Below are 26,367 nucleotides of genomic sequence, written 5' to 3'. Positions count from 1 at the left end.
TTAATCATGTGGTAGATATTTAGAGTCCATTTAATAATGTAAAAAAACAGAGGCATAAGGGCACAGGGGCATGTGCCATCTCAGATTTGTCCTTTTTTATAAAATATATATATTTTTGTTTTTTCTGTAATACTACCAGGCACATAGACATTTTATGAAGTTGGCTTTAGCTAGCCCAGATAGGTTCCCAATGTCATAATTGGCTACCAAGAAGCAACTTCAGCCTATCAATCAAGTAATAGTAGCTAGCTTAGCTAACTATCTTAGCTGGCATGTCTGCTGGCAAGGTTGGTACTTTTGAAAAGCAAGCAATAACTAAATCTACTGAATAAGACTCACATTCTTTTCAATCTTTTACCCAGATTTTAGCAGAGATGCAGAGAAGCATATTTAGTTTCTTAAAAAAAAAACACCAGTTAGGAGGATGGACAGAAACGGAAGATGCTTAGATTTGCAGAAAAATATACATTTTACTTTATAGGGGCGGCGATATGTCTGTATTAGATTTTGATTGGCCAACACATGTTAAAGTAAGTTTTTCCACTCTTCTGTTCTCCGTCAGTACTCCGTATTCTTGAACAAAATTTGCCACCTCAGCTGAGAACTCCATTCCCTAAATGGTTACTTGATGACACTGCTATCGATTCACTAGTTTTCTTGCTAAAACATTTGACTTTATTAGCATTATCACAAAGGCACTTTTTGAAGTGACCCCTAAGAAATTCCACAAAGTTGTCAAGTGACAGTCGAGCCACAGAGATATATTAATTATGACCACTTTAGAATATTCGAGAAAGGTGATGATTTAATCAAAACAAATATTTTCTTTGCTATCTTTTACAGCAAACAATGATGGAAAGAGCTCCCATGTAATTAGTTATAACAGGATAATATTTCAGTTTTGTTGAAGGAGAAACAGAAGATGGACAGAATTACAATTACAGATCCTACAGTCTCATTCAAAGTTAGAAATGCGCAGCATGTCCTCATTGGGTACCGAGCTGTGACGCAACTTAAACCTTGCCACTCTTGTATCTTAGCAACAGTTTTTACCTAGCTAGCTAACGTTACATTCCGACAACATCGACGCTCAATATATTTTGGTTTTCAGCCAAAGTTCAAAATTGATTTCAAGCCAGATAGCCTTTATTGGAATTGTATCTGTTTCATTAGTTGACTTTGTAATGTTACGCGGAACCCAAACCGGCTGCGTGCGTGCGCTGTCGTGCATACATTTATTTTGTCCCCCTACACCAAATGCAATCATGACACGCAGGTTAAAATATTAAAACGGACTCTGAACCAGTGACATTAATTTGGGGACAGGTCGAAAAGCATTAAACATGTATGGCTAGTTAGCTTGCACTTGCTAGCTAATTTGTCCTATTTAGCTAGCTTGCTGTTGCTAGCTAATTTGTCCTGGGATATAAACATTGAGTTGTTATTTTACCTGAAATACACAAGGTCCTCTACTCTGACAATTAATCCACACATAAATGGCCAACCGACTCGTTTCTAATCATCTCTCGTCCTTCCAGGCTTTTTCCATCTTTGAACTTATATGGTGATTGGCATCTACACTTTCATAGTATTACCACGACAACCGAAAAAACATTTAATCTTTCAATCACCTATGTGGGTATAACCAATGAGGAGATGGCATATGTGTACCTGCTTCTATAAACCAATGAGGAGATGGGAGAGGCAGGACTTGCAGTGCGATCTGCGTCAGAAATAGGAATTACTTCTATTTTAGCCCTTGGCAACGCTCGTTGGTGCGCGTGAGCAGTATGGGTGCAACAATTTAAATAACATGTATTTCTAAATCCTGCGGAATCATGCTCGGATCACAAATAATTTGCGATAGTAAAGTTTTGAAAAATGTATTTGTTATTAAAATTAAAAGCCCAATAAATTCTTACACAAAGGCGAGTATTCAACTCTCACCGCTTCTGGGACATGTTATTTTTAAGGCACGAAAAGCAACTGCACGAGGACAGACAGTGACTGACATGCCGACACACGTCACCGTTAGAGATAGTAGCTAGCTAGAAATTTTGCCAAAATGAGTTTTTCTAGGAAAAGGAAGGTAGACAATGAATGAGGGTTCCAGCAAGAGTGGACATCGAAAAATGTATTTGAGGTAGCAGGGAAAGCTGTGTGCTTAGTCTGCAAAGAGAGCTGAAATATAGGAATAAGTCTTCTGAGCAGAGGGCAAGTGCATCAAGAGTTTTTCTCAGTTGCAAAAACATCAAGGTCTTTTCACAAAACTGCATTTAGCAAACAACAGAATTGTGAGAGCTAGCCACAGCAAGCCATTCGCTGAGGGCGAATTCCTTAAAGAAAGTTTTTAATTGACTCTGCAGCAATACTTTGCCCCGACAAGAAAGATCTGTTGGAAGAGACCGTGTCAGGTCGTGCAGATCTCACCTACCACACAAACGTGACATGGCCGTGACATGGCTGAGTTTGGGGAAGGTGCTTAAAAGGTTGTGGGACCTGAAGTCAGAGATTGTTGAGTTTTTGCAAATGAAAGGAAAATGTGGATTTCCCTCAACTGCAAGATAAAGAATGGTTGGCTGATTTTGCCTTCACCATGGACGTTATGTAGGTTTTTGAATGACTACCTCATCTCTGTAGTCCACACATGCAATTTTCTGTAAGGTCATTCAGTCGAACAGAGAATTTCAAACACATTCATCGGAATACCAGGGAGGTATTCCATTGCATTACAAAGATGGCACCTATTGGTAGATGGGTAAAAATAATACAACAGACGCTGAATATCCCTTTGATTATCGTGAAGTTATTCATTACATTTTGGCTCGTGAATCAATACACACAGTTACTATAAAGATACAGGTGACATTCCTAACTCGTTTTCCAGAGAGGATGGAAATCGCCAGTGGTGACTAACACAGGTACACCGTTTAATTCTTGTGATAGGACTGAGGATGGATCAACAACATTGAAGTTACTCCACAAAACTAACATAATTGACAGAGTGAAAAGGAAGCTTGTACAGAATACAAATATTCCAAAATATGCATTTTTTTTGCAACAAGGCATTTAATATTGCAAAGAATGTGGCAAAGAAATAAACTTTTTGTCCTGGATACCAAGCGTTATGTTTGTGGCTAATCCAACACAACACATCACTGAGTACAACTCTTCATATTTTCAATGCATGGTGGTGGCTGTATCATATTATGGGTATGCTTGTCATCGGCAAGAACTTGGTAGTTTTTGTTGTTGTGTAAAACTGAACGAATAGGTCCTGCTGAGTTGCGCAGTGGTCTAAGGCACTATATCACAGTGTTGCGGCGTCACTACAGCCTGTCTGTGTCACAACTGGCCGTGACCGGGAGTCCCATAAGGCAGGCACAAATTTCCCAGCGTTGTCCAGGTTAGGGGATGGTCTGGCCCGGGGGGGCTTTACTTGACTCATCGTGCTCTAGCGTCTCCTTGTGCTGTGCCTGGCACCTGCAGGCTTGACTTTGGTCGTCAGTTGAACAGTGTTTCCTCCTCCGGTGCTTCTGGGTTAAGCGAGCACGTGTTAAGAAGCGTTGCTTGGTAGGTCATTGTTTCGGAGGACATGACTCTACCTTCGCCTCTCCAGAGCCCATTGTGGAGTTTCAGCAATGAAACAAGATCATAATCATGAGATTGGGGAGAAAAAAAGAGAAAAATTAGACCAGACGAATACAGAATAAAGTACATGCAAAAACCTAGAGGAAAACCTTGTACAGTTTGCTTTCCAACAGACAATGGGACATGCTTTCAGCAGGACAAAAAAAACTACAACACAAGGCCAAATCTACACTGGAGGTGCTTACCAAGATGGCATTGAATGTTCCTGAGTGGCCTAGTTACAGTTCTGACTTAAATCATCTTGAAAATCTATGGCAAGACGATTAATGATCAGCAAACAACTTGACAGAGTTTGAAGAATTTGGAAAAGTGTAATGGGCAGAAATTGCATTAATCCAGGTGTGCGAAGTTCTTATACTATCCCAAATGACTCACAGCTGTCATCGCCGCCAAAGGTTCTTCTACAAAATATTGACTCGGGTGTGAATACTTCTGTATTTCATTTTCAATACATTTGCTAAAATGTCTGAAAACCACATGTTTTTAGGGGTATTGTGTGTAGCTGGGTGAGACACATCTATTTGAATGAATTTAGAATTCAGACTGTAAAACACGTCATATGTCAAGGCGTATGAATGCTTTCTGAAGGCACTGTAGCTAACCAACAACTAACAATGTTTTAATGTTTTCAATACAAATTTGGACACTGAATATAGTTGTCAACAGTCTAAGCCAAACCCGTCTGTTTTGCCCCGTAGTTGCGCACACATCGGTTTTTGTTGCTAAAACTGGCCGTCTAGCAACATGACCAAAAGTACTAACAACCATATTTTTGTCCGGACTGGTGGAAGAATTAACTTTGTATGAATTTGCTTCTAAAATTAAACGTACTTATAAAAATAACTTTTTGTTGAAAATATGTATATTTTTTATGTCATTTTATAAAATCAAGGCAGTCATATTTACCTGTGACTGTATTCAGAACATCCGTCATGGGGGAAGTTGGGTACTGTGGTAAATGTGTTCCTCTTATGCAAATGTGGGCACATTAGTTATGTAATTAGAATATTTTTACAATTTGTTTTAAGTTAAATATTAGCTTTTGTCTGACATTGAAGGAAATTGAAATGCTAATGTGACCTATGCACTAACAAGACTTTTCAGCATAAGCAGCTTGACTACTGCTAGAGTAGAGTAGTTTATTGATCTACTTAAACAACATATGTACTCACATTGGATGGATTGATTAGGATTTAGACCTATCAAACAGCCGAATACATCCTTTTAGAGATTTACCCCATTAATGTAAACATGTTTTTTCATGTAAAAAATCATCCCATTCCACTAATTCAAACATTATGGGGAGGTCAATTTTATTGATCTACAGTACTTCAACAACAGATGTACTCACAATGGATTTTGGCTGGATATGTTCCATTGATCTTGCTTTTTAGTCCAGGAAAACCTCCCCATAATGTTAGCGTTTGAATTTCCTGTCTTCTTCGGCTTTAGAAAAAGGCTAACTGTTCACTTAACTTAGTTTTGGGGATTAATAGAATGAAGCATATTGATGATGTCTTTAGATTACAGAAAAAAAGTTATTTCAGGGGTTTAAAAAATGCAAGATTCTTGAATTTAAGGATGACATATGGCCCCTCCGGATCACCCCCCAGTCATCCTCACAAACCTTGTACCCCCTCAGATTTTTGGGATGCGTGATGCCCCTGAACAACATTCATTTGAACAGATCCCAGACCTGTTGATCCTAGAGCAGTCATTACAGTCCAGTTAATAATAATAAATAAAAAAACATTTACTTTAAATAGATTTCAAACCTGTCATAATCTCTTCCCTTGCTCTCTCTTCTTTCATGCTCAGTGCTGACCAGCGAAGGCATTGTCTTCATCTCAGACTTCTCTCACTCCAAACCCCCGGGCAGCGGGGGTAAGAAGGTCTATATCGCCAGCCCCCATGCCAGCCCTGCCCACACTAAGCCGGTGCCTGCTGCCCTCCCTGCCCCTACCGGTGCCAAGAAGGCCCTGAACAAGGTCAAAGTGCTCATCACCAACGAGAAGCCAACGTAAGAAAACCCTATAGCTAAACACTGCATTAATCTTATTACACATTCCATATTAGAAAGCTTGTATTGTTTAAAACAATATATCTAAAAACATACTTGGGTACTTTTGAGATATGTAAGTATATATTTGTATTATTCAGAAATGAATGATTTCAGAGGCCACATTAAGGTTTCAAATGAGAGCATGACTCGCTTTGTAGCATCTACAGACTCATTGTTGTCGTGTCTTAAAGAAGGCCTGGGTAAGGTGAAATGCCACCAATTTTCCAATGTGAATTCATTATTTCTCAATTATCATTTTGGAAATAGACTTCAAAGGTATGCTGAACGTCCTTCTCCCCAAATGACATTTCTATGGATTTTATTTCAGGAAGATCAAAAACCTATTAGGGCCAACCTGTATGGAATTGACCCTATGTAATATGTTGCAGTAAGGCATAGGCTACCATTGCTGTAATAACCACCCTCTAAACACAGCTGCCCACCTTCATGTCTGTAATTGGTTTATTATTTAGTCTTGTAATACAAAACTGTTCGCTGCTCTGGCTCCCCAATGGTGGAACAAACTCCCTCACGACGCCAGGACAGCGGAGTCAATCACCACCTTCCGGAGACACCTGAAACCCCACCTCTTTAAGGAATACCTAGGATAGGATAAAGTAATCCTTCTCACCCCCCCCCCCTTAAAATATGTAGATGCACTATTGTAAAGTGGCTGTTCCACTGGATGTCATAAGGTGAATGCACCAATTTGTAAGTCGCTCTGGATAAGAGCGTCTGCTAAATGACTTAAATGTAATGTAATGTAAATGTAATACTCATAGTTTCTCTTGGTTGAGTTCAAGAAATCACTCAACGGTACATACAGGGAAATTATTAGGCCTAATTGCCATTGTCCTGCATTCTATGTGCTGATCATAACACAAGGCCTGTCTGTGACAGAGGACAGTTGAGAGAGCGAGAAAGGTCGTCACTATCATTTGTTTCCGTCACTGTTAGTGAGCATTTATCATTTGCCAAGATATTCCATCCTCCTGACAGGTCAAGAATATCAAGAAGCTGATTAAACAGCATGATCATTACACAGGTGCACCTTGTGCTAGGGACAATAAAAGGCCACTCCACATCTGGCTTCTTCACCTGCATGATCGTCTGAGACCACTGCAGATGAGGAAACTGAGTAGTACAGTGCATTCGGAAAGTATTCACGCCCCTTGACCTTTTCCACATTTTGTTACGTTACAGCCTTATTTTAAAATTGATTAAATTAAAATGTTCATCAGTCTCCACACCATACCCAATAATAACAAGGTGAAAACAGGTTTTTTAAATGTTTCTGTCTTTATAAAAGATAAACGGTAATACCTTATACACTACCATTCAAATGTTTTGGGTCACTTAGAAATGTCCTTGTTTTGAAAACAATGCGCATTTTTTGTCCATTTAAAAATAACATAAAATTCATCAGAAATAGGGTAGATATTGTTAATGTTGTAAATGACTATTGTAGCTGGAAACGGCTGATAAAAAAATAAATAATAATAATAATTTAAACAATGTTTTTATTTTATTTGAATATCTACAATGATTGATCAGTAGAAAACCCTTTTGCAATTGTTGGCACAGCTAAAAACCATTGTCCTGAAAATAAGAAAACTTGCAGCCTTTAGACTAGTTGAGTATCTGGAGCATCAGCATTTGTGGGTTCGATTACAGGCTCAAAATGGCCAGAAACGGAGAACTCTCTTCTGAAACTCGTCAGTTAAAAAAGATGCACAAGATGCATACTTGTGCAAAAATATCAACATCTTTGCTTTGTCATTATGGGGTATAGTGTCTAGGTAAATGAGTGAATTGTTTCTAAAATCAAGTTTTTATAATAAGGCTCTAATGTATCAAAATGTGGAAAAAGTCAAGGGGTCTAAATACTTTCTGAATGCTCTGTATTTCGGTCTGTAATAAAGCCCTTATGTGGTGAAAAAGTATTCTGCTTGGCTGGGCCTGGCTCCCCATTAGGTGGGCCTATGTCACCCCCGTGCCCCTGCCCAGTCATGTGAAATCCTTAGATTAGGGCCTAATGAATTGATTTCCATTGAGTTTTTCCTTCTATGAACTGTAACTCAATAAAATTGATGAACTTGTTGCGTTTTTATATTTTTGTTCAGTATAGATATTTGTATTCATGATGGTGTTTCCTTCACTGGCAGCCTCTCTCAATAGCAAGACTATGCTCACCTTAATTTTGGGTAAATCACAATGGTCAGGTATTCTGCCACTGTGTCCTCTCTGTTTAGGGCTAAATAGCTTTGTTTTTTTGTTTAGTTCATTTGTGCCAAGTAATTATTATTTTCGTTTTCTCATGATTTGGTTGGGTCGAATTGTGTTGTTTTCATGGGGCTCAGTGGCATCTTTGTGTTTGAACAGAGCCCCAGGACCAGCTTGCTGAGGGGACTCTTCTCTCAGTTCATCTCTCTATAGGTGATGTGAGGTTTGGGAATTGCTGTTGAATTTAAATGATTTTAAAAAAAATGGATCTTGATAATTAGAAGGTATCGTCCTTATTCTGCTTTGCATGAATTATTTAGTGTTTTACATTGTTCACGTGAGATGTTATGCAGAATTCTGCATGCATATTCTCAATTTAGTGTTTGTTCCATTTGGTCAATTCTTGGTTGGTTAGCGGACCCCAGACCTCACAACCGTAGAGGGCAGAGGTTTCTGTAACTGATTTAGGTATTTTTTTACAGATCCTAATTGGGATGTCAAAATTGTATGGTCCTTTTGATGGCATATTGCCATGTCTCAGATCGTTCATACCTTTGTGGAAGTTAAACTGTTTTGTATGCTCTAGGACAACAGTGTCTAGATGGAATTTGTATTTGTGGTCCTGGCATCTGGACCTTTTTTGGAACACTATTTTTGTCTTACTGAGATTCACTGTCAGGGCCCAGGTCTGACAGAATCTGTGCAGAATATCCAGGTGCTGCATTAGGCCCTCCTTGGTTGTGGACAGAAGCACTAGATCATCAGTCAACATTTCACTTCAGATTCTAGAAGGGTGAGGCCGGGTTCTGCAGACTGTTGTAGTGCCCTCGTCAATTCATTGATCTGCAGTGCCAGTCAAAAGTTTGGACGACACAAAAAGTGTTAAACAAATCAAAGTATACTTTAGGTTCTTCAATGTAGCCACCCTTTGCCTTGATGACACTTTGCACACTCTTGGCATTCTCTCAACCAGCTTCATGAGGTAGTCACCCGGAATGCATTTCAATTAACAGGTGTGCTGCCTTAAGTTAATTTGTGTAATTCCTTTCCTTCTTAATGTGTTTGAGCCAATACTCTATTCTGTCGAATAAAACAACTATTATAATGTAATACAAGCATTATACCATAAACTTGCAATTTTCCACGACATAGTGCTCACCTTGTCTTCTCCGGACAAGCTTTTTTCCGGATGCCCCAAACAATCGGAAAGGGGATTCATCAGAGAAAATGACTCAGCAGTCCAATCACTGTACCTTTTGCAGAATGTCAGTCTGTCCCTGATGTTTTTCCTCAAGAAGTGGTTTCTTTGCTGCCCTTCTTGACACCAGGCCATCCTCCAAAAGTCTTCGCCTCACTGGGTGTGCAGATTCACTCACACCTGCCTGCTGCCATTCCTGAGCAAGCTCTGTACTGGTGGTGCCCCGATCCTGCAGCTGAATCAACTTTAGGAGATGGTCCTGGCGCTTGCTGGACTTTCTTGGGCGCCCTGAAGCCTACTTCACAACAATTGAACCGCTCTCCTTGAAGTTCTTGATGATCCAATAAATGGTTGATTTCGGTGCAATCTTACTGGCAGAAATATCCTTGCCTGTGAAGCCCTTTTTGTGCAAAGCGATGATGATGGCACATGTTTCCTTGCAGGTAACCATGGTTGACAGAGGAAGCACAATGATTCCAAGCACCACCCTCCTTTTGATGCTTCCAGTCTGTTTTTTGAACTCAATCAGCATGACCGAGTGATCTCCAGCCTTGTCCTCGTCAACACTCACACGGGTTAACGAGAGAATCACTGACATGATGTCAGCTGGTCCTTTTGTGGCAGGGCTGAAATGCAGTGGAAATGTTTTTGGCGATTCAGTTCAGTGGCATGGCAAAGAGGGACTTTGCAATTAATTGCAATTCAACTGATCACTCTTCATAACTTTCTGGAGTATATGCAAATTGCCATTGTACAAACAGCAGACTTTGTGTAATTTCAGAATAGTAGCTCCTGCTTGTTACCAGCATGTGAGGCAATCTCTCAAATGTGAGAAGATCATAGCATGCATATGTAGTTTTGCGGCCTCCAGAGGAAGGAAAGGTCTTTATAAACCTAAAGCTGGATAATCCAAACTTAACCGTTTTAATCACCACCTTCACATGTTTCTTAAATATAATCCGAACTCATCATCAAGCTCGAGACCCTGGGTCTCGACCCCGCCCTGTGCAACTGGGTACTGGACTTCCTGACGGGCCGCCCCCAGGTGGTGAGGGTAGGTAGCAACACCCCAGGTGGTGAAGGAGAGTAACAATGGTAGAGAGATTTTGAAGAGCATTTACTGCAGGAAATGTGTTAGCGCTTCAGTAGCTTTTCCTCATATTTACTTTGTTAAAGTCCCCAGCTACAATAACTGCGACCTCAGGATATGTGGTTCCCAGTTTGCTCAAAGTCCAGTGTAGTTCCTTCAGGACCATCGTGGTATCGGCTTGAGGGGGAATATACATGGCTGTGACGACAACCAAAGACGAGGTAATTATTTTTGGTGGTAATACTATCAGCATTTGATATTCTAGGTCGGGTGAACAGATTGACTTGAGTTCTTGTACGTTACCACAATCAAAACCAGTTAATCATGAAACGTACACCTCCACCTTTCTTCCCGTTCTTTTTTTCTGTCTGCACAATGTACTGAGAACCCAGCTGGCTGTATAGACTGGGACTGTATGTCCTGAGAGAACCATGATTATGTGAAAGACTGGTACAGTCCCTGATGTCTCCTGGAATGTATTTCAATTAACAGGTGTGCCTTGTTAGAAGTTAATTTGTGGAATTTCTTTCCTCAATATACGTTTGAGCCAATCAGTTGTTTTGTTGTGACAAGGTAGGGATGGTAATTCCGAAGATTGCCCTATTTAGTAAAATACCAAGTTCATATTATGGCAGTAATTTCTCAAATAAGCAAAGAGAAATGACAGTCCATCATTACTTTTAGACATGAAGGTCAGTCAATGCGGAACATTTCAAGAACTTCAAACGTTTCAAGTGCAGTCCAAAAAAAAACACAAGGCGCTATGAAACTGGCTCTCATAAGGACCACCACAAGAAATGAAGACCCATAGTTACCTCTGCTGGATAAGTTCATTAAAGTTACCAGCCTCAGAAATGGTAGCCCAAATAAATGCTTCAGAGTTCAAGAAACAGACACACCTCATCATCAACTGTTCAGAGGAGAGAGTGTGTGTGTGTGTGAATAAAAAAAATATATATATTTTTTTCCCCCTTTATTTAACCAGGTAGGCTAGTTGAGAACAAGTTCTCATTTACAACTGCGACCTGGCCAAGATAAAGCATAGCAGTGTGAACAGACAACAACACAGTTACATATGGAGTAAACATTAAAAAAGTCAATAACACAGTAGAAAAAAAGAGTCTATATACATTGTGTGCAAAAGGCATGAGGAGGTAGGCGAATAATTACAATTTTGCAGATTAACACTGGATTGATAAATTATCAGGACACCAATAATAAGAAGAGACTTGCTTGGGCCAAGAAACACGGACAATGGACATTAGACCGTTGGAAATCTGTCTTTTGGTCTTGTCTGATGAGTCCAAATTTGAGATTTTCGGTTCCAACCGCTGTGTCTTTGTGAAACTCAGAGTAGGTGAACGGATGATCTCCGCATGTGTGGTTTCAACCATGAAGCATGGAGAAGGAGGTGTGGGTGACACTGTCTGTGATTTATTTAGAATTCAAAGCACACTTAACCAGCATGGCTACCAAAGCATTCTGCAGCAATACGCCATCCTATCTGGTTTGCGCTTGGTGGGACTATCATTTTGCAGATTGAAGGAAAAACAGCCAAGAAGTGCTCAGCATATGTGGGAACTCAAGACTGCTGGAAAAGCATTCCAGGTGAAGCTGGTTGACAGAATGCCAAGAGTGTTCAAAGTTGTCATCAAGGCAAAGGGTGGCAACTTTGAATCACAAATATAAAGTCTATTTTGATTTGTTTTTTTGTTTGTTTACAAAGTGAGTCCATATCTGTTATTTCATAGTTTTGATGTCTTCACTATTATTATGCAATGTAGAAAATAGTACAAATAAAGAACCCTTGATTGAGTAGGTGTGTCAACTTTTGACTAGTATTGTATGTACTTCTACAGTGTGTGGCAAATTTTCAGTGGATGAATACAATTAGCAGGTAAATTCAGCGTGTCATTGTGAGATGACTCTAAGATGCTATAACTAAAGGAGAACATGTCCATAACAATTCTGGCAATGCATTATACTCCACCAGTAAGTAAGTAGCTTTTTCCCAGCCAGAACGGGCCATAGGGCAAGCACACCCCCTGGACATTGAACAGGACACTCATCTATTGCAGGGCCTTACTCCCAATTCATGTCCTTAATGCCAAGTGCCAAGCAGAGGGGGTCTGATTTTTATTTTCAAATATTTTTTTAAGTCTTATGTCTTAACCCCGACCTTTCTATCACAGGGCAGACACTCAAACCGCAATGCCACTGAGTTGGTAAAAAACTGCATCATCCTCATCAGACATCGTAATACCTGCTGGTTTAAAGTTAGTCAGTCAAGTTAACGACTGTTGTGTTTCATGAAAACATAATTAATGGAAGGGCCATTCCTATTCAAGTCACTGTTCCATGATGAGCGGATAGGCAGCCATATTGAATGTACCCATTCCAGGAATTAAAATCGGGAACTTAATTATATTTCTATGGGTGTGTTCCTCTCGTCAGAGCGGAGGCTGTGACCCTGAATGCAGACTGCCTGCAGCTGTCCTACCTGCCCTCCAAGAGGAACCACATGCTGTTGCTCTACCCCAGAGAGATCCTCATCCTGGACCTTGAGCTCAGCCAGACCGTGGGTGTGGTTGCCATTGAACGCTCCGGGGTTCCCTTCATTCAGGTGGGGTGCAACACACACACACACTCTTCAGTCTCACCTCAACTTACCCTGACCTCAATTAAACCCCTGTGCAATCAGTGTTCTACATTTTTGTATGGTACTTTACAGTTGAAGTCGGACGCTTACATACACCTTAGCCAGATACATTTAAACTCAGTTTTTCACAATTCCTGACATTTATTCAGAGTAAACATTCCCTGTCTTTGGTCAGATAGGATCATCACTTTATTTTAAGAATGTGAAATGTCAGAATAATAGTATATAATTATTTTATTTCAGCTTTTATTTCTTTCATCACATTCCCAGTGCGTCACAAGTTTACATACACTCAATTATTATTTGGTAGCATTGCTTTTAAACAATTTAACTTTGGACAAATGTTTCGGGTAGACTTCCACAAGCTTCCCACAATAAGTTGGGTGAATTTTGTCTCATTCCTCATGACAGAGCTGGTGTAACTGAGTCAGGTGTGTAGGTCTCCTAGCTCGCACACACTTTTTCAGTTCTGCCCACACATTTTCTATAGGCTTGAGGTCAGGGCTTTGTGATGGCCACTCCAATACCTTGACTTTGCTGTCCTTACGCTATTTTTCCACAACTTTGGAAGTATGCTTGGGGTCATTGTTCATTTGGAAGACCCATTTGCGACCAAGCTTTAACTTCCTGACTGATGTCTTGAGATGTTGCTTCAATACATCCACATAATTTTCCATCGTCATCTATTTTGTGAAGTGCACCAGTCCCTCCTGCAGCAAAGCACCCGCACAAAATGAATCTGCTTCAGAGTGTAAATGACCCTAAATTGAGGCAAATATTTATGTACCAGCAGGCCAATGACCCCAAGCATACAGCCAAAGCAATGCTGAAATGACTAAAGAACAAGATTGTGAAAGTCCCTGAGAGGCCCAGCCACTCCCCAGCTAATTTAACAGAGCTTGAGAAAATCCTCAAATCCAGATGTGCAAAGCTGATAGACACCCAAGATGACTCAATTTAGGCTTTAACGCAACAGAATATAGAGTAAGTCTAGGAGTATTAATACTTTCTATAGGCACCGTACTCATGCATGCACACACAACACACAGAGTTGGAACTGCTATGCGTAAACCAACCCCCACCCATAAAATGGAGACTCGTCCCGAATGGACCCGAGGACAGTCGCACCATTCCGAAAAGGCCCGTTGAAAAAACAGACCCGAACAGACCTGTGCCGATTCGGATCTGAGATCCGTTCAGATCCGAGAGTCGAACTAATGAGTGAAAGAGACTTCCAACTGGGTGCTGCCAGCACCATCAATAAATTAGTGACATTGGCCAAATGATCCACAGTTATGTGTCCTGTAAAACTTCCTATTACAAAAAACGATAGGTTGTGTTTCGATGTGCATGTTAAAAACGTTGCAGTCTGTTTTTATTTTGCTAAAAATAGTTGGTGCTGTCAGAGATTTAGCTGCAAATGTATCAGGGTATTGCATGCATGTAGGATCAGGCGTCCACTGTAGGATATATTCATGAAGAGAAACTTAGGCCTAGACAGACACCGAAAGAAAGATGGAGATATACCGGTTGAATGTTCCCGACACCGCATACATTTATTTATCCTTTATTTATCCTTGTCAGATAGGCTACTACTGTGATACAGATATAGGCATACTTACTTGCCTTTTTTTTTTAAATATAAGGATAAGCATTATATTGTTTGATTTTAAAGGAGTGACACTGGTAGGCTTAAAACATCCTTCCTCACCAAGTTCAACTGTCTGAGTCAGTCAGTGCACCAATTGCCTTCATAGGCCTGCAGTAGCTAAGCCTGCTAATAGTCATACCACATCAAATGTTCACACAAGTTTTTAACTTTATTAAAGTAAAATCTAGTGATTCACCGATATTACATTTTTGGTCGATATCCCGTATTTTCCTTGCCAAAAAAATCGATACCGATAACCGATATTTAAAATATTTGCGGCCTTTCAAGCATTCTAGTACAGTTAAATAGTTAACACACACACATGGACACAGGTCTAAGGCACTGTATGACTGTATCTCAAAGAGCCTGGTTCGAATGCAGGCTCTTTGGCAATTGGCCCAGCGTCGTCCGGTATTGGCCGGGATAGACAGTCATTGTAAATAAGAATTTGTTCTTAACTGACTTGCCTAGTTAAATATAGGTCACACACACACACACACACACACTGACCAAAAAGTTATTTTGTTGCCATTTACGCATGTCCCCATTACCAGTAAAACATGATCAAAACCTATTTCTTTCACTTACTTGCTGTGCTGTTCCGTTGTTCAGTCGTTTCATTCTCAACCAGGATCTCTATGGAACGCCGTTTGGGTCTTTGCATGTCAAAAAAGAAACAAGTCAAATAATACTATTTGATGTGTCCAATAAGCTTGTTGACCAATCAGGACATGAAGATGACTGCACGTCATATAATTTAATGCGTTTCTACATTTTTTTTATGTAGTTCTTACACCTTGATTACACTTACTCTTATTTCATGTCACAACGATTCATCGATTCATATGCTATGATGCTTGTAAAGTTGTCTCGCGCACCTACAGTGCTGGTCATTTAAAAAAAGCTAGCTAGCTAGCTCATGGATGCAAACAATGTTTTTCCCCAAAAACATAGCAAAACGACATCTGTTTCAGTAGCTATCGTTAGCTTGCAAAGTTTATATCTGGGTGTCATCTAAAATCACCCTAATTTATAAGACAGTTCTTATTTGATTAATGGTGGCCGGACCCGTCTATGTTAAGCTAGCCACAATAAGGATTCGCCACAATAGTGGACTTTGCTGTTAGCCTTTGTTGGGTTCGACATTTTGAACATTGAGATATTAAATACATGATAGAGAAGAAGCATAGACTCAAAGGAGAAATTTAAGGGTTCTCTGTAGAATGTGTTTGATGGAGAAGAGGAGAGCGAAGTGTTTATATAGGGAAGACAGATGGTTATCTTTGGATTAGGTGAAGGAGGGGTTGAGGTCAGCAAATGAGGGGTGAGGTCTGTTCCCCTTTTAGGGAGCAATCAGGGTAGTATCTGGTTACCCTCTTCCTGTTGGGGCATACACTGTAAGGATTGGAGAGAGGGAGTGTCTTAAGTGGGATATAAGTATCTGGATGGGACAAATGTTGGGTTGTCTGAATTACACCTGTACATAACCTTTGGGCAGAATTAAACTTGGTTAAAGCTTCTCTTGTGTCTGTGGGTTATTTCTTTTGAATTTTAAGAACCTAAATGCCTTCAAAATTAAAGTATGTTATTGACAGTGATGCAAATGAATACAAATTGTAGAATTATGCCATAATTTAATAGATCATGGTAAACAAGGTTGGAATGTTAAATAAAATCACCAAAATACAATAATTTGTTAATTTGACAATCTGTTGAAATCACACTGGATGTATTATACTTTAGAATTGCATTGGGGGCATACTTATTTCACTGTACAGCCTTAACCCATGCCATTGATACACAATCCATAGGTATCAGTCTACTCGATGACACCCAGAGAACATTAGCATCATAGCTCTTATTGCGGGACTCTGAAATAACTGTGAATTGAGCCACATTTATTGTCAACCTATGTGTATTGAACACTATTTATTGTTGGGGAAGAACAATACTGCGTGGATGTTTTTGAGTCTCATAACTCGGAGGTGGGCTTTGGGGAAAACATATATTGGGTATTGAGAAGACTGTTGGCCAATTGATCCCCAATCCTTAGGGAAAGCTGTACAGTTCAATATCATTGTCAATACACACAATAGGCTGACTGGGGAGTTGATTTCACACAGTCACAGTCCTGCGATAAGAGCTACAACGCCTAATATTTGCATACACTCTATACAGTTGTGTTCTGTGGGTATCACAGAGTAGACTGATACCCCATTGCATTGCTTCACATTCCAACATTGTTTAACATTATCTAGTATAAATATGGCATAATTCCACCAATTGTAACCTTCTGCATCACTTTCAAAGAGGTAGTTTTATTTTGAAGGCAAACTGCAAATTCCACTATTGTGCCTAATCCTTATTGTGGCTAGCTTCACAATGCATAACCCAGTCAGGTCGAGCCTCACTAGCCAGATGAAGCTAGCTGGCTGCTTATGATGTTAGCTTTGGGCAACCGGGTTAAGTAGCTGGCTAGCTATTTATTTTCATGAACTGAAGTTAAATTTCAATAGGCAAACAACGAGTGGCAATCTAGCTAATACTTACTAACAAGGATTCCTAAATCATTGCTCAGAATAGTGAAAATGACTGCAGTTTCTACTGTTCATTGTTTTCAGGCTGGTTGTATTGGTGCTAGCTAGGTCCTAAACTAAAGCTAGCTAGCTACCACAGAATTTGTATTCGAACAAATAATGCTTTATTACCAACGCGGTATTGTAAACACATCGTTCGTGGCCGTTGTTTTCTTGTTTGCAGACTGTATAAGTGTATAAAGTCAGGACATCTGCTGTCTCAGCCACTGCCTGACAGCAATCGTAATCGCTCCTCTTTCATCCCAGCTGCCAAACTAACCCTGATTCAGGTAACCATCCTACCCATGATAGATTACGGAGACATAACTTCGAGATCGGCAGGTAAGGGTGCTCTCGAGCAGCTAGATGTTCTTTAGCATTCGGCCATCTGCTTTTCCACCAATGCTCCTTATATGACACATCACTGCACTCTATACTATGTGAACTGGTCATCTCTGTATACCCGTCGCAAGATCCACTGGTTGATGCATATTTATTAAACCCTCTTAGGTCTCACACCCCCCACCCCCCTATCTGGGATATCTACTGCAGCCTTCTTTGGAGTGATTTAATCACGCTTCACCATCTGGCAGTTTGATGGACGAATCTGGGTTTGGCGGATGCGGGGAGAACGGTAGCTGCCAGATTTGCATAGTGCCAACTGTAAAGTTAGGTGGAGGTGGAATATCGGTCTGGGGCTGTTTTTCATGGTTTCGGCGAGGCCCCTCAGTTCCAGTGAAGGGAATCTTAGCGCTACAGCATACAATGACATCTTGTGCTTACGTTCCTGGTGGTGGCTTTTATAGCAGCAAAGGGGGACCAACTCCAAAGTTTGAGACTGATCCAATGAACCATAGCATTTTTGTCCAAAATGTTGTATCAATACTGCCCAAATGTGCCTAATTTGTTTATTAATAACCTTTCATGTAAAAAAACTGCACTCTCCTCAAACAATAGAATGGTAATTATTTCACTGTAATATGTACTATAAATTGGACAGTGCAGTTAGATTATCATGAATTTAAGCTTTCTGCCATTATCAGATATGTCTATGTCCTGGGAAATATTCTTGTTAGTTACAACCTCGTGCCAATCGCATTAGCCTACGTTTGCTCAACCGTCTTGCAGGGGACTTCCCGGACCTGAAGAAGTTCATGCATTTGAGCCAATCAGTTGTGTTGTGACAAGATAGGGGTGGTATACAGAAGATAGACAAGATAGGGGTGGTATACAGAAGATAGCCCTATTTGTTAAAATAGAAAGTCTTAATTATGGTAAGAATAGCTCAAATAAGCAAAGATAAATGACAGTCCATCATTACTTTTAGACATGAAGGTCAGTCAATCCGGAAAATTTGACAAACTTTTAACTTCAAATGTAGTCGCAAAAATCATCAAACGCTATGATGAAACTGGCTCTCATGAGGACAGCCACAGGAAAGGAAGAGCCATAGTTACCTCTGCTGCAGAGGATAAGTTCATTAGAGTTACCAGCCTCAGAAATTGCAGCCCAAATAATTGCTTCACAGAGTTCAAGTAACATCAGTAATCTCAACATCAGCTTTTCAGAGTAGACTACTACTACTACTACTACTACTACTACTACTACTACTACTACTACTAAATGACGCAAATAAGACTTGCTTGGGCCAAGAAACACGAGTAATGGACATTAGACCAGTTGAAATCTTTCTTTTGGGCTGTTGAGTCCAATTTTTTTATTTTTGGTTTCCAATCGCTGTCTTTGTGAGACGCAGAGTAGGTGAAGGGATGATATTTACTTGTGTGGTTCCCACTGTGAAGCATGGAGGAAGAGGTGTGGGGTGCTTTGCTGTTGTCACTTTCTGTGATTTATTTATAGTTCAAGGCACACTTAACCAGAATGGCTACCACAGCAGTCTGCAGTAACACTCCATCCCTTCTGGTTTGGGCTTAGTTGGACTATCATTTGTTTTTCAACAGGACAATGACCCAACACACCTCCAGGCTGTATAAAGGTCATTTTGACCAAGAAGGGGAGTGATTGAGTGCTGCATCAGATGACCTTGCTTCCACAATCACCCAACCTCAACCCATTTGAAATGGTTTGGGATGAGTTGGATTGCAGAATGAAGGAAAGCAGCTGACAAGTGCTCAGCATATGAGGGAACTCCTTCACAACTGTTGGAAAATCATTCTAGGTTAAGCTGGTTGAGAGAATGCCAAGAGTATGCAAAGCTGTCATCAAGGCAAAGAAAGGGTGGCTACTTTGAAGAAACTAAAATGTAAATATTTTGATTTAACACTTTTTTTGTTTGTTTGTTACTATATGATTCCATATGTGTTATTTCATAGTTTAGTTTTCCTCACTTCAGAAAATCGTAAAAATAGAGAAAAACCCTTGAATTAGTAGGTGTGCCCACACTTCTGACTGGTACTGTATGTCTGTCTGTTTGGGTTCAGAAGTGTGTAGCCTACACTGTACACATACCAGTACAGCAGCCCAGCCCAAGTCACAGGGCAGTAGTAGAGGAGCAGCATTACTCAGCCTTTGAGGCTCTGTCCATCAGTTGCAGGGTTCTCGCTAATTGTTGTAAAGCGTTTGTCACAGCCAATTTGCATGAGTGATGATACAGCTGCAGCGAAGAAGGCTCTGAGTCCAGCCTGGACTGTGGTAGAGGATAGGGAGCCAGGGACACACACTAAGACACACACACACACACACACACATGCACAACCACACTGTCATTAGTGATAGTTACACATTCACACTTACCCAGTCATACTCCAATAAAGACACAATATGCTGAATCCCAAACCAATCCCTTTCTCTTCCACTTCCCCCCGACCCTCCGTTTGTGCATTAACACGCACCTCTTCCATATGTAGTGATGTCCCAAAGCTAAGGGGGTGAAATCATCTAGTTCGTAGGGGATAATGAGACCCTCTGATAGCCACTTCGACCAAGCTTATTGATCCCTCTGTGGCTAAGTTGGTAGAGCATGTCACTTGCAACGTCATGAACGTGGGTTCGATTACCGCTGGGAGCACCCAAATAAAAACAATCATGCACACATGACTAAGTTGCTTTGGTTAAAAGTATCTGCTTGATGGCATATTATCCCTTCACCGCTCTTGTAGTCACCCTCTGATAGTGAAAACAGAAGGATTTCCAAGCGAGTTGCTTGAGGCTATGGGCTAGTTTGGGATTGGGGGATATTTTCATCCAATCACATCATTCTCTGTTCTACTTCCTTTATCCAGGTGATCCCCTGTGCCCAAAGAGACGCTCTCTTCTGTCTCCACGAGAACGGCTGCATCACTCTGAGGGTGTGTCGCTCCACCACTGCACCCGACGAATCAGGCAAGCACCCCTCTACTGTCACTCACACAGTCAGTCAATCTTCTCTCAAAAACAAGAACTCCTCTACTCTACCTCTGTCACTCATTCGTTCCATTCATCCATCTTGTCTCAAAAATAACTAATCTACTCTCACACTCTCTGTCCATCTGTCAATCACTCCTCCATTCATCCATCTAGCAGTCTAGACTGCAGTAAATAACCCAAAACTCTTGCACGTCAATAGACTGTATATTTTCACATTCTCATTATTGCAACTCCTCCTAACAACCTCAGTCTCCCTCTCACACCTCCATTCTTCGTCAGCCACACTTTCCCTTTTCACTCCACTCGATCTAATAATAACAAAACATGTTCAAAGAGTGTGTCAGCACTTCTCACTAACTGATGACCCTGAAAGCGGGGAGTCAATTGCGTTATCTTTATCCCCCCAATTTCTTTCTTTCTCTCTCCTTCTCCCTCCTACACTCTCCATCTCATAATGTGTGTGTGTAGTAGCTGCGTCAGATCCGGAGCAGAGTGTCCAGGAGCTGGTGTATGACCTGCGTTCCCAGTGTGATGCCATCAGGGTCACCAAGACCGTGCGACCTTACCGCATGGTCATCTGTCCGGTCAATGAGAACAACGCCGCCCTGACGGTCAGCGACGGCCGTGTCATGCTGTGGGAGCTCAAAGCCCACGTGTCCAAGCCTACGGTCAACCCTAGGTGTGTATACATACATACACACACTCTTTGAACATGTTTTGTTTAGTTATAATAATTCCCTTCCTCCCTCAGCTCGGGTTTGTCCCCCCTCTACGCACCTGTGGCATTCTGTGGTTCACCACTGGGTCAGAACCAGAAGAAGATTCAGGACCTGTCTCTTAACACCATGATCGGTACGCATATCTCATCACAACTAGACACACCTGGGGCATGTTCATTAGGACAAACCATAGAAAAATGTTTTGCAATTGAAAATGAGCATTTCTTATTGGACAACTTCAGATAGAATCTCCCTGTTTTGGACCATTTCCTTTCTTTTTGTGCCTAATGAACACAACACATGGCTGGGCTCTTGTATTCACTCAACACAGAAATCAAATCAATACATTCAGGTCATGCTTCTAATCTATGACTTATAAATCATCTTATCGCGTACACAGTACAATAGTGTGTTCAAGGCAGCAATCACCGTTCTCAATTCTCTTGAAAAATGAATAATTCGAGATGAGGCAAGTCTTAGAATCTTTTCAGAAGACCAACAATAAAGACTCCAAACACCGGCTGTGTGCCAGGGCCCTTTAGACATCCTTCATTGCAGTTTGCCTGAGCCGTGTGCACTCTTAGCCCCGAGGCGACCATTATCTCTCCCCCTTCTGTCATTTCTTGTTTCTCATCAACCCTGACTCGCTGACTACTGCTCGCGCTGAAAACCCCAGCAAAAGAGATCTTGTGAGTAGGTTGTTACTTTTATCTCTCCTTTCTCTCTTTTTGTCCATCTGTCCTTATTATATTTCTTGCTTTATCTCTATCTGTTGCTCTCTCCATCTCTCTCTCTCCTCTCTCTTACTCCCCTTCCTCTATCGCTTTCTCCCTCCCTCTGACTAGCTATGCCTGTAGACATCTAAATGCGGACATTGTGTTGTGCTCTTTAGATTTGAGACATAATGAAGCAGCTAATAAAGAATACTAGTGTGTACATGTGGATGAGCGGTGGGAGATTCAATGTGCGTCAGTTAGTGTTGAGTATGAGAGCCATTGGTTTTGTTTTGTGGTCTGGAGTATACACTGTATATATTGATGTTGGTAGAACAGAGGAATGGCCCACTTTCACCCCTTTTAGCCTAGTGAATAGAGTAGCCCAGCTGCAGATGGAAGCTGACTGCTGGGCCGTGTTCATTAGGGCACGCAACATTTTAAAATGCTTTGCAACAGAAAATGGATATGATTGTTTCTTATTGGTGTCGTGACTTTTTAATTGAATTAATCTGATGACCGTTATTTACCCAATCAGCTAACTAACTTTTTTGACTTCATTTTAAATGAATCATGAAACAATTAACTCATTAGGAATTTGGGGCACCACAAGAGCGGTTGTTTTGAGTTACCATCTCCCGAATTAAACTCTAAAAGTCTTTACTTATCACATCTATAAAACAGTCAACATATTAATCATAACCTCTTATCATATCATCATTCTGAACAGTCATAACCTCCTTGGTTCTGCAAAAACCCCAGCCTTAGGATTCAGTACTACACAGTGGTTTAATTATTTATTTACTAGCTAACTAAATAATAACACAGGATAACATACACACTTAATACATTAGGACAGCGGAGTCAATCACCACCTTCCGGAGACACCTGAAACCCCACCTCTTTAAGGAATACCTAGGATAGGATAAGTAATCCCTCTCACCCCCCCTTTAAGATTTAGATGCACTATTGTAAAGTGACTGTTCCACTGGATGTCATAAGGTGAATGCACCAATTTGTAAGTCACTCTGGATAAGAGCGTCTGCTAAATGACTTAAATGTAATGTAATGTAATGAAAGGTCCCTAGCGAACTGACACAACATATGGCGGCTTGTTACACAACGACTTGGAGAGGGAGGGTGAAAAAGAGACCTTTATCTTCGATACATTTTAGAAACTATTCTCACGACTAATCACGAACCGCCGCCCATTTGGAGTAAGAAATCATGAATGTGAGTGTGAATGCCTTCCTTTGCCGTTTAGCTCTGTCGGAACCAGCCCTCCTTAGGAAGGGTGATGGATTGGCCTTTTAAGCAGCATGCTTGTAAGGCTCTGATTGTCCGAAAGGGGTCGCCCCTTTCCCGTCTTGTACTGTTGTTCACTCTGGAAGATGCTCCTTGGAAGACAGGCTAGCCAGCCGTGTCGACGGTTCCTATTAGATGATGAGAGTAGCGTACTACGGTGATTCGAGAAGAGTAGTACAATAGGATGGTTTGAAGAGTAGTAGGATTGTCCCACTTAAATTCAATTTTCTAGACTTTTGACTTAGGACATCTAATCAGCTGTACCAGTGAGGATTGTCCCACTTAAAGTCACTTTTCTAGATATTTGACTTAGGACAGCTAATCAGCCGTACCAGTGATTGTCCGAGAGGGGAGTTTTCTTCTCTACACCTCGTGTTGATAGTCAGAGTTCGAACCACTTTACATGCTCCGCTGCAGCCTGGCGATGTTCTGGTCCCTGAGGTGAGTTAATTTTCTTCACCCCGTGAATAAACGCTTCTCATGTTAATTTCTTTACCAGACCTTTAATGCAGTTTTGTCCTCTCTGACCTCACTCAGGGCGTGGCTATTCCCTATATAGCGCACTACTTTTGACCAGGGCTCATATTGCTCTGGTCAAATGTAGTGTGCTATGTAGGGGATAGGGTGCCATTTGGTACAGAGGCTAACTAAAGCACTCCATATGAAGGAAATAACAACATTGGCTAAGCCTAATAGTACAGTCAGACAAAGGGGAAGCTATGTAAGGACTAAACCCCTGTAATGGCTCATCCCCTGCACTGTCTCTCCAGGTTATATTCAAATGGCCTTGAATTACCAGGGAGAATCCAGAAACAACCCATAGCTCCTATCCTCTAGATCAGTGGATAGGAGCTAATATTACATTAAAAATAATCAATAATTTTGCTATTTTTTTGGCCTTACATATAAAACCTTATTTGTTCATCATGAAGGGTGTGCTTGAAAGGATGCACATAACTCTGCAATGTTGTATTGAAGAGAGTCTGTCTTAAATAATTTTACACAGTCTGCCTGTATTTAGTTTTCATGCTAGCGAGGGCCAAAAATCCACTCAAGTAGGTTTATTTTATTTTACCTTTATTTAACTAGGCAAGTCAGTTAAGAACACATTCTCAATAACTGCCTAGGAACAGTGGGTTCCTGTGCCTGAATGACAGATTTGTACCTTGTCAGCGCGTGGATTCGATCTTGCAACCTTTCGGGTTACTAGTCCAACACTCTAACCACTAGGCTACGCTGCCGCCCCAGTATGGGGATGAGGTAGTTGGATGGGCTATTTACAGATGAGCTATATACATGTGCAGTGATTAGTGAGCTGCGCTGACATATGGGGCTTTGGTGACACAACGGATGGCACTGTGATAGACTGCATCCAGTTTGCTGAGTAGAGTGTTGGAGTCTATTTTGTAAATGACATCGTCGAGGATCGGTAGGATGGTCAGTTTTACGAGGGTATGTTTGGCAGCATTAGTGAAGGATGCTTTGTTGCGAAGCCGATTCTAGATTACATTTTGGATTGGAGATGTTTAATGTGAGTCTGGAAGGAGAGTTTACAGTCTAACCAGACACCTAGCTATTTGTAGTTGTCCACATATTCTAAGTCAGAACCGTTCAGAGTAGTGATGCTGGACGGGCGGGCAGGTGCGGGCAGCGATCGGTTGAAGAGCATGCATTTAGTTTTACTTGCATTTAAGAGCAGTTGGAGGCCACAGAAGGAGAGTTGTATGGCATTGAAGCTCATCTGGAGGTTTGTTAACAGTGTCCAAAGAAGGGTCATAGGTATACAGAATGGTGTTGTCTGCATAGAGGTGGATCAGCAAGCAGCAAGAGCGACATCATTGATATATATACAGAGTAGAGAGTCGGCCCGAGAATTGAGCCCTGTGGCACCCCCATAGAGACTGCCAGAGGTCCGGACAACAGGCCCTCCGATTTGACACATTGAACTCTATCAGAGAAGTAGTTTGTGAACCAGGCGAGACAATTTTAGGAACCAATGGTGTTGAGTCTGCCAATAAGAATGTTGCGATTGACAGGGTCGAAAGCCTTAGCCAGGTCGATAAATACGGCTGCACAGTAATGTCTCTTATTGATGGCGGTTATGATATCGTTTAGGACCTTGATCGTGGCTGAGGTGCAACCAGCTCTGAAACCAGATTGCATAGCGGAGAAGGTACGGTGGGATTCGAAATGGTCGGTAATCTGTTTAACTTGGCTTTCGAAGACCTTAGAAAGGCAGGGTAGAATATATATAGGTCTGTAGCAGTTTGGGTCTCCCCCCTTTGAAGATGGGGATGACCGCGGCAGCTTTCCAATCTGGGAATCTCAGACGAGAGGAAAGAGGGGTTGAACAGGCTAGTAATAGGGGTTGCAACAATTTCGGCAGATAATTTTAGAAAGAGAGGGTCTAGATTGTCTAGCCCGGCTGATTTGTAGGGATCCAGATTTTGCAGCTCTTTCAGAACATCAGCTATCTGGATTTGGGTGAAGGGGAAGTGGGGGAGGTTTGGGCATTTTGCTGTGGGGAGCGCAGGGCTGTTCACCTGGGTAGCGGTAGCCAGGTGGAAAGCATAGCCAGATGTAGAAAAATGCTTTTTGAAATGATCAATTATAGTGGATTTATCGATGGTCAGTGTTTCCTAGCCTCAGTGCAGTGGGCAGCTGGGAGGAGGTGCTTTTATTCTCCATGGACTTTAGTGTCTCATAACGTTTGTGCTACAGGGTGCACATTTCTACTTGAAAAAGCTAGCCTTAGCTTTCCTAACTGCCTGTGTATATTTGTTCCAAACTTCCCTGAAAAGTTGCATATCACGGGGGCTCTTCGATGCTAATGCAGTACGCCACAGGATGTTTTTGTGCTGGTCAAGGACAGTCAGGTCTGGATAGAACCATGGGCTATATCTGTTCCTGGTTAAAAAAAAAATTGAATGGGGCATGCTTATTTAAGATGGCGAGGAAGGTACTTCTAAAGAATAACCAGGCATCCTCTACTGACGGGATGAGGTCAATATCCTTCCAGGATACCCGGGCCAGGTCGATTAGAAAGGCATGCTCGCTGAAGTGTTTTAGGGAGTGTTTGACAGTGATGTGGGGTGGTCGTTTGACCGCAGACCAGTTACGGATGCAGGCAATGAGGCAGTGATCGCTGAGATCT

General features: G+C 41.3%; 1 protein-coding gene across 1 annotated transcript in view; it reads left to right on the top strand.

Moving 5' to 3' along the window:
• Positions 1-26,367, top strand: part of wdr11 (WD repeat domain 11) — a 150,771-nt gene that overhangs the window by 21,994 nt on the left and 102,410 nt on the right. The window contains exons 5-9 of the mRNA XM_046359175.1: positions 5,470-5,671; positions 12,679-12,847; positions 20,353-20,452; positions 20,945-21,155; positions 21,228-21,328. Coding sequence (XP_046215131.1) covers positions 5,470-5,671; positions 12,679-12,847; positions 20,353-20,452; positions 20,945-21,155; positions 21,228-21,328 — 783 coding nt within the window. The remainder of the gene's footprint in view (positions 1-5,469; positions 5,672-12,678; positions 12,848-20,352; positions 20,453-20,944; positions 21,156-21,227; positions 21,329-26,367) is intronic.

The sequence above is a fragment of the Oncorhynchus gorbuscha genome, linkage group LG08 (assembly GCF_021184085.1).
Source record: "Oncorhynchus gorbuscha isolate QuinsamMale2020 ecotype Even-year linkage group LG08, OgorEven_v1.0, whole genome shotgun sequence".
Lineage (NCBI taxonomy): Eukaryota > Metazoa > Chordata > Actinopteri > Salmoniformes > Salmonidae > Oncorhynchus > Oncorhynchus gorbuscha.
This window is presented reverse-complemented; position numbering and strand designations above follow the sequence as displayed.